The following is an 18567-nucleotide window of genomic DNA, read 5'->3' as shown; positions in this document are numbered from 1 at the left end:
AAATCATGGATCCGAGTGTCACTCCCGTCAATAAATAGGAAGAAAATATGTATTCCTTTACATATAATGATGTGCTGGCTTATTATTCTGAACCTGTTAGATGTGATAGAGAGCAGAAACAGGCAGGATTAGAGGAATAACGGCCTCAGGAGAGAAGAGAGACCCGGAGCAGGCTTCCTGCCGAGTGACAGGTGTCAGCTCGCCATATATGGGCTCGTGCTGTGTTCACATCAGCTTATGTAAAGTTTGTAATCACATTCAATCAATTCAAAAACAATTTGTAGAAGGTGCAAGTGACGATCATTCACCTTTACATTGTATGGGAGCTGCTTGTAAAAACGGCAAATCCGTTCAACATATTACGGTGCCGCGCTGTGCGCGCGAGAGACAGAGACAGACAGAGAGAGAGAGAGAGACAGACAGACATAGAACCCGATTACACGGCCTGTGCAAATGCAGCACCATGTCTTTATTGTTTATTCCTCATGCAGCCCAGTGCTCACGTTGTTATAGAAAATACAGTGTATGCTGCACGATTCTCCTGACGTGAGTTCACAGCGCACGTAATCCACACAAACATGCACAACAGCGCACACACACACACACACACACTCCGCAGTTTAATGCGTGCACATATATTAGGCTATTACAAAAAGTTTAAAGTTTTAATTGGATAGAGGACCGACAGAAGTAAAGGTTGTGTTTCGTTTTGTTTCCAAACTGCGCGTTCCGTCTTTCCTCACTGCGCACACTCACACACGCGCACACACACTCCACAGTTTAATGCGTGCACATATATTAGGCTACTACAAAAAGTTTAAAGTTTTAATGGGATAAAGGACCGACAGAAGTAAAGGTTGTGTTTCGTTTCGTTTCCAAACTGCGCGTTCCGTCTTTCCCCACTGCGCACACACACACACGCGCACACACACACGCGCTCTCTTGTAACAGAGTTGGATTTATAATAAATCGTATGACTACATATATTAAAACAGACTGTCCGGTGTCTATTACGCGCAAACTACAGAATATAACAGAGGATTCCAGCAGATCAAATCATTAAACGCTGCGTATATAATATTTGATGTTAAACACCCAGAGATTTAAATCATTAATAAACGCTTTTGTGTCTGATGCCGAAATATTCAACGTGTCTGTTCGATCGTTTCTGAGGTTGTGAGAATAATTCACCAAAACACACTGTGAATAATCAAGCCACTTACACTGTGCACCTGGATGTGCGCCGCGCAAGTTACACACTATTACAGTGAGGCATCCTGTCTGTTCTCACTCACTACCACGTATCATTACACCTCTTTAATCATGTTTTAGCCTGTTTTTTGTGCTTTAATTCTTTTGTGCTGCCTTCTAAATGTTTGTTTGTAAAGTGCTTGATGCTCTTGGTGCAAGACAAGTTCCCCCAGGGGCAATAAAGGCTTCATTCATTCATTCATACACAGACGCATAAAGCCGATCAAAGCAGAGTCAGAGAACGGGACTCCCTTATGTGACGTCATATGACGCGTTGTTGAAAAAAAGCACGTTCTAAACGGCTATGCTAAAACAGCCACTTTCTCCTCTAAATTAGAGCACTTATGTGTTGTAGAACATATTAAAAAAATAACCCACTTATTTTACAGCTATTAACAGACTATATAAAATATTAATTACAATTTTTTTTTAACCAAATCTGTCATCCTCCACAGACCGAGAGCAGTGAGCAGCAGTCAAACTTCCTCTTGTAATCTTTCAGAATAAAAGCTTAAATTCCGAGAAGACACTTCTCAAATTGTTTTACTTGGTCATCAGAAATTATTGTTGACTTCAGGTTAGCTGGGGTTTCCCTCAAATTGCAAGGACATAGATTTATCAGCATGAAGTCAAACCCAAAGATAAGATTTCATTTGAGACTCAAAAACACCTAACTTGAAATCCTCATTCCTCCTCTACTGTGTTTGAGCCAGTTGTTTAAAATATGACTTCAGACTCCAAAGGAAATGTAAAGTAAAAAACTCAAAGAATCCACGGATAAACAAGGACATTAATTGTATTCATGTCCTTGTCATATTTCTTTTTCTTATGTTTCTCCAGGCTCTTCAACACGAGTTTGGCTCTGATCCAGGTTTTCTTTGTTAAATGCTGCCAAGTGCTTTGCTCATGGTGCGTTAATGTTGGATCTTTGTAAAACATTATAATAAAGAGTGTAAACACTCAAACACTACATAATGCACCCGCATTTTCTGCACTGTAAAACTGTCAAACAGGCATGATAAAAAATATTTTTGAAATTGATTCCTGTAAAGATTCTGGATGTTTATTGAGATAAGATAAGAATCTTTTATTCATTTCGCAAATGTACGGTTTCACAGCAGCAAAGCAGGATAGCATAAGAAAATCACACAATGCAAAATTGAATTGGAAGAAAATATAAAAATGTGAAAAAAAAAAAAAAAGCATCAAAATCAAATTAAAAAATAAAATACAAATAAGATCAGGTGGCGATGACATCTTATAACATTATTATTGCACTATTATAATTATTATTTCAAAAAAAGCTAGGGTTTTAGTAACGTGAATTCACAAATTCATTGATATTGATACATTATTATCAAACACGAAAGACAAAATGATAACAGTCTGTATATTGGATATTAAAATCTCCCTTTTTTATGGTGATGTATTGATGGAGTCTTGGACTATGACGGTCACACTACAGTAGTCATTCTCTTATTTTGAAGGCTGATGCACAAACCGGATGTATCCTTTTACAAAGCAGAAATATTTCCACTTTATCAGAAAAACTTACCTGAGCAGCACACTGACCTAAAAACAGAGAAATGTCGTTTTGTAGTTTCTTCGGTGGTGGAGAGGTCTTCAAAGACCATTTTAAACCAGGTAACTTTAAAGTTTATTTCACTTCATGCAAATGTTTAAATATGTCGTGTTTTTTATCGACTGTTTGGTAAAAGTAGAGTTTACGGAAACAAACGAGCTCGTGCCTGACGAGTCATCGTGACGTAATAACCAGCAGCTTTATTTCTATTTTCTCGGTAATAACTTCGATTTTTGTTTTTATTATTTTTGTTGGGAATGGATTTTGAAACTCGTGAAAGAGTCGTTTCACACTGGTTAAGTTTTGTAACCTGTTGTTGAGATGTTACTCAATAATTCAGTTACAAAACGGGATGTTTCATAACAAACGAGGAGTTAAAGACTAAATATAAACTAAATTTAAGATACGTTCAGATATATTTATTGTCATTGTACAAGTGCAACAAAATTAGTGTCTGATCCAATATATATCAAAAATATACAAAACATTATAAACCTATTTACAAATAAGAATATGGCAAAATATTGCAGTATAAATAGACAGTATGCAGTTAAATATACACAAACACACGTCTGTTTAATAGATCAATATATTGCACTTAGTTGTGGGTATTGATATTAAAACATATTTGAAGATTTGTCTTAAATGTGCTTTTGAAGCGAATTTAAAAGGTAATTTAATTGTGGTTATTTTCATCTCGAAGTAATTTAAAATGTCTTTATTTGATTTTTATTTGTAATGTTAAGCTAAATTCTGGATATATTATTTTCTTTTTAACATTATTTTTAGTTTCTATTTTGCTCCTTTTTTGCTGTAAATGATGAAGAATAACAAACATTATTTTTTGAACATCTTGTATGGTCAATTTTAATGAAGTCCGATGCGGGGGCGATAAAACACAAGCAATAAAAAAAATTAAAAAAACAGCTGATATTATATCATTATTGGGATCCTTGTCTGCCGTGGGTCTTTAAAATCATCCTAACATTTTAACTCTAACAGCAGCTGTTTTTGTAGTATTAAATGCTACACTTGTTCATGGACAGTGTGTGTGTGTGTTTAGTGAAAAAGTGTGTGTTGAAATAATGCACTGAAATGTGCAAATAAACTAAATCTCCCCCTCCTTCCTCTGCTGCTCAGGAGTTTATGTCTGCTCCAAATGCGACCACCAGCTGTTCTCCAGCAGATCCAAGTTTGAGCACTCGTCCCCCTGGCCGGCGTTCACAGAGACCGTCAGAGAGGACAGCGTGTCTAAACACGAGGAGAGACCAGGGGCGTACAAGGTGCAGCCAGCTGTGTGCTAAACTTCATATAACCTTTAAAAGACTGGAAAAGAGTAAAGACAAAGTCCTGACTGAGATGTCTCATGTGTCATTTCAGGTACGCTGTGGGAAATGTGGAAACGGATTGGGTCATGAGTTTGTGAATGACGGCCCATCCAAAGGACTCTCTCGCTTCTGAATATTCAGCAGCTCACTGAAGTTCGTCCCTAAAGGTATGCTGGTAGTCAGGCTCTATCACAACACCATCCTGTGACGTTGGCGTTGTGTACTTTGGAAGGATTACGTTTTACAGTTTTCCAGCATTCATTTTTCAGTATTGACATATTTCTTTGTTGATAAGTAACAACACTATTTATGTCGAAGTGTTTTAGCCTCTGCTGGTTCAGGACAGTCTGTTCCCTCTCTGCACAGATAAGGTGGATGGACAGTAAGGTGAGCTGTTGGAGGGAAGCTCTGCTGGACCTGTAGACGCGTCTCTGTGAAGCTGAAGGTGCGGACAGTGGATGAAGTGTTCTGGGATAAAGCCCGATCAGGGAGCACCAGGGCTCTGATGAAAGATGGCCTCACCGGATAGCAACTACAGACGACCTGTTAAAACACATTATGCAATCATCTGCAAGACAGACACTTGGTCAGTGTAGCATATATCAAGATCTATTTATTACAGCTTTAATTATCTCGAGGAAAGACGTCCTTTAAATTATTTCTTCCACACATTTTGAATCGTCTTTTCTTTCAAACTCTCAAAGGAATAAAACGAGGGCACAGGTCCGTCAGGAAGATGTTTGAACCTTTTCCAATGACTACTCGTGATGTTTGAATACCAATCAATAGTGATCTTAAACTGTGGCGTTTGGTTTTTTACACTATATTCTATTTTCACTCTAAAGGAGCTTTATGTGAACGGATCAATCAGACTGAAATAAATGTTTACTTTTTAATTCAAAGAACATGACTTTCACAGTTTTCTTTTTGTGTTGTTTTTTTTTTTGGGGGGGGGGGAATCACCCAACGATAAGATATTATCAAGATGCGTGAGTCATAATTAAATATTAATAAGATTTAAACATTTTGCGATATGCTGAGAATTGCAATAATTGAACTTTTTTTTAACTGCATTTTGTCCACAAAATCAAAAGAAATCTAAAACGTTTTGTTGTCTATTGTGATTGTTATTATATCAAAACATTTCATGATGACCTGCAGATTTGTCTTATTTTGTAACTTTATGACCCTGTGTTTTGGGATAGTTATGCAGTCTACATCACAGTTTATGTAAGTGCTGACATCTAGTGGTTGTAAGGAGTAACGGCAGGCCTTACACAAGGAGAGAGCTTCTGACACTTGATCTGGACTTGCAGGTTTGTTCCAGCTTTAGCCGGGTGACTTGTTGGAAACACAAACTGACTTTAGGTTAGAGACACCGAGCGTTTGAAATGGATGAAATGTCGTATTGCTCGTTCTCTGGAGGAGAGGAATACAAACACCACTTTCAACCTGGTGAGTGCCAAAGAGATGTTCACATGAAAACTCCTGCTACTTTATGCATCTACCCTTTCATTCATGCCTTTCTCCTTCGCAGGCATATATGTGTGTTCTGAATGTGGACACGAGTTGTTCTCCAGCACGTCAAAGTTTGAGCACTCTTCTCCTTGGCCGGCCTTCTCACAGACGATTCATGAGGACAGTGTCTCTAAATACCCTGAAGCATGGGGACCCCTGAAGGTACAACACTGCATGTACAAGCTCAAACATGCTCAGCTGGATTGTTTTGTTCTTGGTTATAGACAATCAATAGACGATAAAGGTCACTTTTTTTATAACAAGTTTAAATACATCTCAGAGCTCCTAAAAAACATGTCTGACAGTTGAATTCCTTCAGCACCGTGCCTGTCGACAGACATGTAATATGAATATGTTTTGATTTGAACGCTTCAGGTTTGTTGTGGGAAATGTGGCAGCGGGCTGGGTCACGAGTTCTTGTATGACGGACCGAGAGAAGGACTCTCTCGGTTCTGAATCTTCAGCAGCTCTCTGACGTTCATCCCGAAAAGTGAGCATTTACATGATTAGTATTTCTTTAATACACATACACTTAACTTTGTGATCCACATTTAGCCATGGACAGACATACTTACAAGGTCATTTATTTTTGAAAGTCAATCAAACAACCGAAAAGACTCAAAGTGGCAAAAAAGAAGCAAAGATCAAACGTTTGCGTACATGAACATACATGTGCTTATGAACCCAATATTAAAAAGTTCTACCAAATAGAAACACTCCTCTTCTTCTGTGTCTTCATAGAAAACGTTGATGGACAGAAAGTTGAGCTGTGAAAAAGAAGATTTTTTTTTTGCTGCGAAAGGTGAGGCCCGTTGATGAAGAGCTTTGAGATAAAGCCTAAAGGAGATCCAGGGCTCTGAAGGAAGACGGCCTTAGCAGGTAGCAATCAAAGACTGGACTCAAACCCCAAACACAAATCTAAACGCCGAAAATCAGCAACAAGATGACTCATTTTTAAGCTTTTCTTTACGGTGAAGGATGTCAAATTGAAAACAGTTTGAGAGGTTTTATAGCTACGAGTTTAAGTCTCATGAGGACAGTGAAGACATTTATCACAAGTCATTGCAAATAAACTTCACACTGTAGAAACATGAGACTATTTTTGTTTAGACTAAGGAGCCCTCTCTAAATGTGTCGTTGCATGCTTTCATCAGCTGATGGTGCTGTGTGACCAAAAAATCCTCCCGAAAAGATGTTTCTTTTTGGCAGGAATGTAAAGACAGCTTTTTGCCAAAGAGTTTAATCATAATGAGATTAAAAAGAAAAACAAAAGCAAACAAAAACGGTGTGATTAATCAGTGTGTGTGTGTGTGTGTGTGTGTGCGTTTAGGAGAGACTTTTTCAGCTCTTTCTGTGTTTCTGTGAAACAGAAAAATGAAAAAAGTTTTTCTTGTGTACGTGTGCACGTCTGTGAGCATGCTTTTGCTTACTGCTGTTGTTTCAAGTTTGGAGCTCGTTACCATAGCAACACACCTGAGATGACGCTTCAAACTTGAGAGGGTTCCATACTTCTTCTTCTCCTCCCTGGCGAACAGTGTAAACCCGCTGCTCTGCTCCTCAAGTGATGGAATGATAAACAAAGGATGAGGATGTGGGTGTATATGTTCAACATGCGCTGTGTGTAGGTGTTCGGGACGAGCAGGTGTGGAGCTGCTCCTTTCAAAGGCTGAGAGATCAGAGGGGGAGATGAAAGCTGAGGTGTCAGACGGAGGATTAAGGAAGGAAGTGCACATTACAGATTGTAATGATGTGCAGTAAAGAAGCATTTAAAGCAAAGACGCTTTTATGCAGTTGATGTGATTGCTATTTTGTCTGTGAGGTATCATCAACTCTTGAATCTGGCTCAGAGGGAGCAGCTGTTTGTGAATGTGCTTTTGTCCCTGAGTGTTGTTTTTTAGATTTCAGTATTTTGCCTAACGTGAACTTAAGTTTTCTCACAGGCTGTGGATCATAAAGCCATCTGACTTAAGTTGGAGTCCGCTTCGCTTGAACCCTAAATGTTGCCTCTGAGTAAATCTTCCTTGTGACTGAGTAGAAGTCTTTGTCGTGGATTCTCTGCAGCCACACACAGCTGGCACACAGACTGAAGTGTCCTCGGGGGATGATGTCTGGAAGAAGAAGGGCGAGTTAGAGAGAGGAAGAGCAGCAAACCCAGCAGCAGACGTACATATAGAGAGACAGACGGAGACCAGAGTACAAAGACAAACCACATGTGAGGGATGGAGAGGAAAAGGAAATTGCCCAAAACACAGGACTGTAATTAGTGTTCGCTATCTGCGAGGGAGCACTCTTTCTGGCTGGCATCTGAGCACAGCTGTATGGCTGAGAGGAAGCAAACAGGAAGGAGGAAGTGGTAGTCCTCTGATCAAATCCACTGACCTTTGCTTGTCATCCTACTCGTGAGCAAACAGCATCCTTAATTACATTAAACCACTGCGTCTCCAAAGTCATCCCCCTGTCCCGCGAGCCAGGCCCAGAGGTACAACTTAAACGTGTGTGTGTGTGTGTGTGTGTGTGTGTGTGTGTGTGTGTGTGTGTGTGTGTGTGTGTGTGTGTGTGTGTGTGTGTGTGTGTGTGTGTGTGTGTGTGTGTGTGTGTGTGTGTGTGTGTGTGTGTGTGTGTGTGTGTGTGTGTGTGTGTGTGTGTGTGTGTGTGTGTGTGTGTGTGTGTGTGTGTGTGTGTGTGTGTGTGTGTGTGTGTGTGTGTGTGTGTGTGTGTGTGTGTGTGTGTGTGTGTGTGTGTGTGTGTGTGTGCGCGTGCGCGTGTGTGTGCGTGTGCGCGCAAGTGAACATCTTGTTTTAATTGAAACTTATACCCAGCTTCAAATTCTACATTCCCAAAACGAGCTGAAAAACGTCCCTGCTGGTGTAAAGTTTCCAGAACGTTTCCAGTCACAGTGCAGAATATTTAACGGGTAGGCGCAATTTATTTGGGCCCTTTGAAGCCTCTGGAGGTTTGTCTTGAAGTAGTGGATAGTCTCATTAAGCGTCCGCAAAAAATGTAGAGAGACTATCAATATTAACTGACGTGATTGATCACATTTTCGGTGTCGTCTTCCATTTGTTGCTATCTGGATCTCAGTTGGTGTATACCTGGTGGGTCTGCAGTGCTAGCAAGTGCTGTATGAAAAATACAGTGATAAACTGGAAAATAGTGCAGTTCCCCAAATGTCCACTTACAGGACAGTTTGACCGTGTCCTCTTTTCATCATTTCTTTAAGTCATATACGTAGAGATATTTAACGCAGCACTCTAATAACAAAGAGCACAATCTGGCATCCACAAATTTCTGATAACATTTACAATATTTAAACTATAAGGGGAGTCATTGAGGTCCCCCCCCCCCCCCCCCCCCCCCCCGTCAATTTCCAAGCCTGTTTCTCAGATGTGGATGTTTACAACTGCTGCACCTGCATCTGTTTTAAGCTACAAAGACCAATAGCGTCTCATTCTGCGTCCAAATGCGATGACATCACTTCCATTTCATTAAGGTAGCGTTCCCCGAAACCATGTGTCCTCCAGGGGCTCCGCTTCGCACTCTGCAGAAGCTGTGATCACTTTGCGGGAGGAATAAAGCTCCTGAATGCGTGACTGTAGAAGAAATAAAGAAAAGCCTTCATCAGGGACTAATATCTGCAGTATGTGCGTTACCCCGCAGTATATGGAGTCTCCATGCAGCCGTGCGTGGTGGGGCTGCCTTCCACATGCTCTCAACCACATGTGCTGCCCTCTTGGAGTAATGAGTGAGAGGATAAACAAAGCTTTTAAACATGACACTGGAATGATCAGATGAGAGGAAAGTCTGAAGGCGCTCCAGGTCGGGCATTGTGTTACTTCTGTCAGCAGCATGTGTGTGGAAGAGAGGATGTGTTGCTTGTCCTCTCTAAAGAGCCCACAATATGATAGGATGTGTAGTTTACTGAGTGGATAAACAGATTTTTTTATGTGGTGTGGGTATGTGAAAGTCACATCTCGACAGGATGTTTTGGTTATAAACACTGTAAATGTGGAATGAAGAGTAATAAAAACACAATTACGTTACGGAAGAAACAATGAGAAGCCTCAATTTTCTGTCCGTTCCAACAAAACGTCAACAGTTTAGACATGCAATGGATGGTTTGGCAGAAAGCAAACTTGCACCACAGAGTCAAGCAGCGCCCGTAAAATCCAAAATATGAGGGCTCCCATAAGAAAACAAACAATCTGAGAGATTTCAAAGGCAATCTTCAATGGCTGCTGCCGTCTCATTGTCACCTCTATCACGCCATCACATACCTGCTGCTGAGCTGCAGCAGCTTCAATAACAGAGGAGGCTTGGACATTTATGTATTTGCAAACATGACGCACGTATCTGCACTCTGATCAGGGAGCTGTAGGACCCCCCCAACAGCAGTAGGGGTCTCGTCTGGAAGCTTCAAAGGAATATGTGAGGTGTGTGGCACAGGTATTGTTCGCACTGATGAGAGAGAGGGGGGGGGGGGGGGTTCTTGTTTTGGGGGATAAGAAGAATAGGCTGACTGAGTGTCTTGATGTCACAACTTCTTATCCTATACTCGATCAAAGACAGCACAGTTTTAGAGGACATAAAAAAGGAAGCAGAGTAACGTTGTGTTTCAAGAGGCCTCTCTTCTACTTTGTGTGTACTGATAAGATGATACGACAGTGTTCTCCAGACAAACACGCTCACTGGCCACAGGTTAGAGAGCTGCAGGATCAGGAGTATTCAGGGACATAGTAATATCACAAAGAGTCATGGTCTGCCTTTCTTACTTTTGTATTTAATTCCAACGATTCAACCTTTTCTATTCAATGTCAGATTGAGCAGATGTGCGCACCTTGGGTTTAAACCTCTGCAGGCTACGTAAAGTGTGATTGCGGCTGTTTTGATTGTGCAGATGATGGCTAACGACTTCAACATATTTGCACTGTACAAATCATTTCTCTCGTTCAGGCGTTCTGTCCAACAATGATGATTTCTGAGGAACCTACGAGAGCTCGAGAGCGCCCAGGAGAAGATGTGTTTAGTAACTGAGATTTACAGATAGCGACATGCAGTAAGATATCCAGCAGCTGGTACACGCCCAGTCTGATTCTAGGTACACTACAAGTCTGAACTCTGTGCTCCAAATTATTTTAGTTATCCATTTAGCAGGAAACCGCGTCTGCACATTTGAGCTGTTTTAGTGTTTGTCGTTGACTGATTTATTAATGGAAGAGAATACAGATAGCCAGGGAGTCAGTCAAACTGTGCTTCACCTCAAACAAGCGCCCTCTCTGACTTTGTGACGTGTGAGTTACAGATTGTGTCTGGTAAAAATGATCAAGCGGAGTCTCAGATTAAAGCGCGCCAGAGGAAAGGAAAACATTTATCAAAGGTTATGTCTTGAGAAAATGGAAATATCAGGATGGTTTTTGGATTTCAGAAGAGTGATTTAAAGGAGGCTCGGCTCACAGATAGTCAGAGCCGTGATGAACTGTGGAAAAAACTCAGTGTTTGTGTCCGCGAGTGTGCAGAAATGTCAAAAGGCCTGTGATGTCTTGAGAGGTTTATGGCACTAAAACATCTTTATTCAGACACACACTGAACACAACTGAGGAGGAGAAAGTAATTACATCAGTATTTCCCTGGTTACTGTGCCACTGTGTGTCTTCCTTCCCTCTCCCACCCACACGGCCAACCCCAGCTCCCTGCAATTTGTGGCTGCTCATCCTCTGTCATCGTGGTTAGTAATCCCAGTGTGTAAATTCTGCTTTGTGTGTTAAAGACAAGATGACTGCATGCATGTCTGTGCACACTCTTGTCGTGTGTGTGTGTGTGTGTGTGTGTGTGTGTTTATGTGTGTGTGTGTGTGTGTGTGTGTGTTCTCCGATGCAAGCCTGTGTGACTTTTGGGGAGCCCTGCGACCCCCCACACGCCACAGATGGGTGGTCCTAATAGTCAAAATTGCTCCTTTGGTCTTGCTGATTGTTAACTTATGTGCAGAAAATGCTCAGAGGTGCATGCTCTTTGTTCCTCTCAGTGATTATAAGCCAATCCTTAACCTATAATCACCTTTATTACCAGTAATATGGGCCTTTTACAGAGGTGTTCTGGCAGCAGTCTTTGACAGAACATCCCTTTTTCTTCTTTTACTGAAAGTCAACACGTAGGCCGATGAGGAAACGGTCATAAAGCTCGGACGTATTTTGTATTTTTGTGTGTGTGTGTGTGTGTGTGTGTGTGTGTGTGTGTGTGTGTGTGTGTGTGTGTGTGTGTGTGTGTGTGTGTGTGTGTGTGTGTGTGTGTGTGTGTGTGTGTAGTCATCCATCCACTTCTCTGATTCAATAAAAATGATCCTTGAAGACGTGATTTTAATATCTTAACATCAACATTTTGTGCAGTCAAACCACTATTACAGGATAATTTGTGTGCCAGATATACCGTTGTATGTTTGTCTTGATCCTTTAGCCTCTCTGCTTGGCTTGTGAGTGTCCTTGACTGGTGCGAAGAATACCATGTCACATCAACATGAAACAAAGTGAAGACAGTACGTCTATACTCTGGGAGCATTAGTCACCAATTATCTGAGGAAGTCAAAGATTACTTGGTTGAAAAGAAATTCATTGAAAATATATTTTGACCAAGTTTGTCAAAATGCCTTCCTGCTGTTATTTGGACAGCATCTCTATTTAGTCCCTAGAAACACAGACCTCAAAACCCAAAGTGAGACCAGATGAGAGCTGCAGGAAGAAGAAGAAGATTTGTGTTTGTGTGCGTCCGGGTTTGTGCGTGTGTGTTGGTAAAGGGGTTTAAAAAAGAAGAGGTCAAAGACTTAGAATACATTCCCACAGGAATGAAGCTCAGACAACCCGATGTGATTATCAGCTTTACGACAAAGTGAGGGTGTGGTGCTGTTTTCAAGAAGGAGGGCAAATATCCAGCTTTGACGTTTGACTGCAACTTCAACATATGAACCTGTGAAGGAAGGAAGACTTTATTTAATGATCACTTTGCACCATAAGTTAAAAAATGCTTTGAAATGTTTGGACATATATGTTTTCAATCAACAGATTTAAACCAGCATACAATTTCCTATTCATTTAACAGTATAAATATAATTCTCACATTATTATTTTCTGTAAAAATACTGATATAATATGAATCTACTTTAATGTGATTTGTTGTATGGCTTTAGTTTGTAGCTGTAAGTTGAGTCTATGTCTATGTGGAGTTACTTAAATTAGTTGAGATGTATTACTTCGTTTAGCAATAACCATGATATCAAGGCCTATTGGTTTTTAACAGTTAAAATCATTACTTTGTCCTGCATTCATATTACATAATAAAAGATAAATAATATTCTTTACTTTCAATTAGTAGTGGGGGTTTCATTTAGAAAACTATCCTGAGTGATTAAGAGGCAGAAACAACATTGAGCCCAGTTTTGTTCAGCATACAAAAACAGTTACACAGCAACTTATAAATGCAGCATTAGCAAAGCCTAGCATTTAGCAAACATGCAATTAATAAACCTTTCATCTACTGTAACACTAGTTATCACTCTATAAATGTTTAATACAGCAAAGTGTCGTTGATTTAATTTTGTTAAATATTTGCACTTGAACAAATGTTGCATTTAGTGTCTTATAGCGTCCTCCAAAAACATCAAACAAAACAACAATCAATCTCCAGACTGAAATGTTCAATTTTAAACTTCATTTATCTCCCGACAGGTTTGTTTTTTTCCCCAGAAGGTCACATAGTTGGTACACTCCTGTCCCCTTTGGCCAAAACAACCGTCAGCACCTTGGCTTTGCTCGTTTGAGTCGCACGATTCCTGTGAAATGCAGACTGGGCCCACAGGGAAGAAGCTCATCTCCTGTTTCTGCAGCGTGACACACACACACACACACACACACACACACACACACACACACACACACACACACACACACACACACACACACACACACACACACACACACACATTGTGGCCTGCAGGAGCTCACAGGACAGGTGATACCATTCTAACAAACCTGACTCAACAGTGTTGGAGCGGAGTTTTGACTTTTTCTCTTTTTGGCGGGGATGACAGCTCTCTTTTCTCACAGTCGATGTGACAGGTTGGAATTCAGAAAACATGGGAAACTCCAGCATGCGGAGAGACAAACTGCTGCGGTTTTACACCAGCAATTACACTCAGTTAACACCCATCTGATTACTGTGTTTTATTTACAGAGATTGTCACAGCTTTCACTTGTTTCCGAAAAAACCCACATTAAATAAGACCACTTTCAACCAGCTCCTCGTCCACATGCTTCTTTATCCCGTCCAATAGTTTCGGGTAGTAGAATGAGGGAAAATACTGAGCACATCTTTTTGGGTGGCTGATCTGACCCAGTCACAGTAGCGCAGTGTTCAATCCGAGCGTCCATGTCAGTGAATTGAAAAGATGGAAAGAAAGTTGTTTTTCACACAGTGGGAGGAAATAGATGGTGACAGTGACACATAAAAGGCAGGGCTGTGGTGCGGAGCTGACGTCATGGCAATCAACATTTAAGACGACGAGGCCTTTCAATGAAGGAAAGCCACACAGAGCAGCCCACAAGCATTTCTGTAAGTAACCATCTGGGATTGGGTACCACAAGCGGTTCGTGTGCATGCAGAGTGGAACAATGGGTGTCCACAAGCACTTGGATGCATGCATGAGACCCTGAAGACATAAAAGTCTCTGCACGAAAAAATATCCAGAAACTTCACATAAACATCCAGGAAAAATGCAGCCGTCCCAAACACTCGACTTTGTATGTGTGTGCTTGTATGTACAGTATTACTTTTAGTGTAAGTGAATATAGTATATTTTCCATATGCAACAGAGCATAGCAGTGACCACCCACTTTTTTCCAGAAGTGCAGTTCATTCAATCCTCAAGGCCATTCAAATCTTCCGTTGACATTTCAATCCTTTTTAAAAAGTATTTGTAATGCTTTAAATGACTGGTACCTTCATTACTGTAACTGTTATTGTTTGCATATATGTCTCTTACATAATTGCGTTTTTCTCTCTCTTAGGCCATCTTTTGTCACGTGACCTACCAATTTAAAAAAAGTTTACCTCAACAGCTCTGTCAGTGTTGCAGCCACACGTCAGTGAATCCCCGAAGTGAGCTGCAAGGCGTGAAACTGTACACCAATCTAAGAACGGTTGTCTCTTTTTTAACCTCTCTCTCTCTCTCTCTCTCTCTCTCTCTCTCTCTCTCTCTCTCTCTCATCTCTCTCTCTCACTCTCTCTCTCTCTCTCTCTCTCTCTCTCTCTCTCTCTCTCTCTCTGCTTCCTTTTCACCGACACTCATTTTCCTCATGAACACAAAACACATACGTGCACATACAATTTCACACCGCACCCCCCTCCCCCTCCCCAATCCTCCACCCTTCCCAGCACACCCAATATCACTTAAGAGCCCGACCGCCAGATCCCACTTTTCACAGCAGAGCCATGGATTAGAAAAGAAGGCATTCCCAAATGGTCTGCGGCTTTTGTGATGACATGATTGTCATTCAGCTTAATTCCTTTCTGTACTCTTTAGATTTGCACTCGTCTGATTCTGCCTCTACGGTGAAGCACCCCAGAAAAGGTAAATAACAGTTTAAAAAACACTGGAGGCCCCTGTACAGACTTGCTCCCTGGAAAGGAATCTTTTTTTTTTTATTGCCAAGATGAAAGACACATTGAAAATAGTTGTGTGCAGCTGGTTTCTAGCTGAGGTAAAAGACGAGCAAGCATCACTGTTTATTTGAGAAATATCTCAGAGATGATGTTGATATACATGTACGTACATACATTTTTACTGAACCTCCAGGCTTTACTGCTTCTTAAATTAAAACCTCATGAAATCAGAATAGATTGGAGAAACCTCTGATACAAATGACTTACATGTTGAACTTGAGGCTTCAGCTCTGTCTATAATAACTCAAGGCCGTGAAAGCGTGGATGTTGGGTAGGTCCTAACATCTCCCCTCTCTGATCTTTTGCACATTCATCTATCCAGTGATGTCTCTATTAAGCTGCAGGGCAAGTCTGAAGTGCCGCTGGAGGCGAAAAAGATCGATACACCTGTGAGAAGGTGGTGCGACATGAGCGATGGAGGGTGGGAGGAGAAGAGGAAGATGTCGAGAGAGATCAGAGTGTTTTTGTTCAGCCCCTCGTCTCCTCGTCTATCCATCATTCTCTCTTTGCTTTGCTTACGTCTGCAGATGAAAGTTTTTGGGGAGGCTCCAGGAGAAGGGTGGGGCTCCACAGTCGCTTTGTTGTTGGCTTTTGTCCTCAGTGATCCTTGCTACCTGAGGGCTCAAACACTGAACATCTAATGTAGCAGGGTGTGTGTGTGCCATCTTTGATTTCTTCAAAGGAGCTGCTGTTCAGATGCAGCAATATGAGGATTAAACTTTTTTTTAAAGTGAGACTAATCTCTAACAGATTCTGCAGAGGAGTACAGAATCTTTAGGGAGACATATTTTTGGGTGTGGGATGTAGGGATGTCTGTGATTCGATGACCAACGATTTTTTTGTCTTCACCCTTCCTAATTGGCTCCAGAATTAATCGGTGAAACTAATTGTTAGTATTTTTATTAATTCAGACCCGCAATGCCAGTCATGTAAATGTTGTGTGTAAGCTGTAACACAGCAGTCCACCCCTAGCTACGGCTGTAGCATGATGCTCTGCTACCAGGATGTAAACCAGCACAGTAGATAGATGGCAGCTCATCAAAACAAAGAGGTGTCATGAAGCCTTAAAAGATTCAGCCGGGTGTCTTGCGGCTATTGCAAATGGCCGACAGCTTCCTGTTCATCCTGGCAGCTACAAAACAAGAACGGAACAATCTGCTTTTTCTGAAGAGGATTGGTAATTTGCTGTAATGGCTGACACATGTACAGGCCTCTAGCTATGGAAACCTCTATCAGTGCACTCGGGGATGCAGCAGCAGCAGCACACCTGCAGGCTCCAGCGGTTGGAAATGAAGTCTGGGCTGCACACATGCATGCGTAAATGCCAACACGTGAATATAAAATTAGACGTAGACAAAGATGTATGCTTGCAAAACATTGACAGACATACATCCAACCTTAATTCTTCACACACAGACGCAGTTCAGAACTTGCACATAGCATTTGTTTCCCGTATACTGCAGCGGGCTGCTTGTTTCTTTAATCTTTCTGTTTATATTTTTGCGTCCAGACCTGTCAGTATAACTCCAGCTACAGCAATTAGCATGAGGGAAAAGCAAATACAAAGTCTGATGAAAGCAGAACCGGGATCCTGACCTCATTCTGACTGAATCTGCCACTTTACCCAGCGCTGTATTTCCAAAGCTGTGAATTCCTCAGTGCCAGACTGGCCTCTCTTCGGATGGATTTACAATGGCTGTTTGTCCCTTAAGACATATCATTATTCTATATTTGCCTGGGTCATGTCAGTATCCACAGACCTTTGTTTTAGGAGCCTTTATTTTCAAACTGGTTTTACATCTCAGAAGAAGGAAAGTGCAATCACAGGCTTTAAAATCGTTTATATTTTTTCTCACACAGTTGTTTGTGACTGTCTGGGACTTACGATCATTTGTTCTCTACTCAGATAAAAACAAAGAATGGTACACTTATGTATGTAACAAAAAAGAAGTGACAACAAAATCACACCTTGATGCACTGGAATTATCACACAAACTTAAGAACTTTATCGTCAAACAAAGCTCAACAAAGGTTTACAAGACGATGGATTTAGCTGGAAACGGTAACCTTTAGTTGCGTTTTGGCTGTTCGTTTACTCAACAACAGCATGCTGGATGTCTGGAAACTGAAGGTGTAGTAAACGGGTTTCAGAGTGCAAACCTTTGAAAACTACATTTCCATCGTCTTGTAAACTGGTTCCAGTCCATAACCATGACTATGGACTATAACAACAATCACAGACTCTTGTTTGTGCTGCTTACTCCCAGTTGATATTTTTTTTGCAATGAATTCTCTTTGAAGATTACTTTCAGTAGAAACATCACCTCATCGTCCATCCACACAACCGTTTGTGCACCATTTTTGTATGTTTAAACCTCACAGCTCTGTAGAAGGAAGTATGTGCGCAGTCACATCATGAACTCCTGGCTGTGCTTGTACACAGCATGTTAAGCCGTTTTTGCAAATGTGCATGTCAGTTGTTGTTTTTTTGTATGAAGACAGAGCAGGAAGAAAAAAACAGTCATAAAAAATGCGCTCAAAAGGGAAACTTTTATTCTGTTAGCACTTTATACTCCCTACTTTTTCACTTGTTTAAGAAGTTTAATTCAACTGTTAGAAGAGTCTTTTTCATACACGTATCTGCACTTTACTTGAGCAGAGAACCTCTGATTAGCTCCCTCTGAACTGCACTGTGCCCCAGGTGTGCGAGTATTTGTGCGTCTTTTTCTCGGATCGATTATCTTAGCCTCCCTTCACCTCTCTCTTTCCATCCCCTCATCCTTGCAAACAGCTGCTCGGTGTGTTTGTCAAGTTCAAAGTCTGAACTCTGTGTCTTTGCCAGAAGAAACTCTACACCTGCTCCAGCTTTCCAAAGTCAGGGGGAAAATATCTCAGAGCAGATCCTTCCTGCACAGGCCCAAAGATGACACACTCAGCCTAAGATACTGTATGTATGCCCCACACACACACACACACACACACACACACACACACTTCAGGCCTATTGTTGTACAGGTTTGTGTAAAGGGGACTTGTCACTATGTCGGCTACTCGTGTTGGTTCAGTGTTTTCTCTCTCAGGGTGCAGAGAAAGTACAAGAGGTTTTGGATGGACGTCCTCGGGGCGTCGCTCGTTCACCGAGCTGACTGAGACATCTATCACACGGGTTCAAAGGGGCAAGCA

The 18567-nt window shown here is 41.2% G+C and overlaps 1 protein-coding gene across 1 annotated transcript; it reads left to right on the top strand.

Annotated features, from left to right (window-relative positions):
- Positions 1-2756: 2756 nt before the first annotated feature.
- On the top strand, positions 2757-5071 carry msrb1a (methionine sulfoxide reductase B1a). The gene is made up of 4 exons (XM_079366683.1): positions 2757-2895; positions 3974-4116; positions 4214-4328; positions 4528-5071. Exons 1-4 carry the CDS (start codon positions 2838-2840, stop codon positions 4545-4547), a joined length of 336 nt encoding a protein of 111 aa, XP_079222809.1. The 5' UTR covers positions 2757-2837; the 3' UTR covers positions 4548-5071.
- Positions 5072-18567: the final 13496 nt, after the last annotated feature.

The sequence above is a fragment of the Symphodus melops genome (assembly GCF_947650265.1).
Source record: "Symphodus melops genome assembly, chromosome: 17".
Classification (NCBI taxonomy): Eukaryota; Metazoa; Chordata; class Actinopteri; order Labriformes; family Labridae; genus Symphodus; species Symphodus melops.
This window is presented reverse-complemented; position numbering and strand designations above follow the sequence as displayed.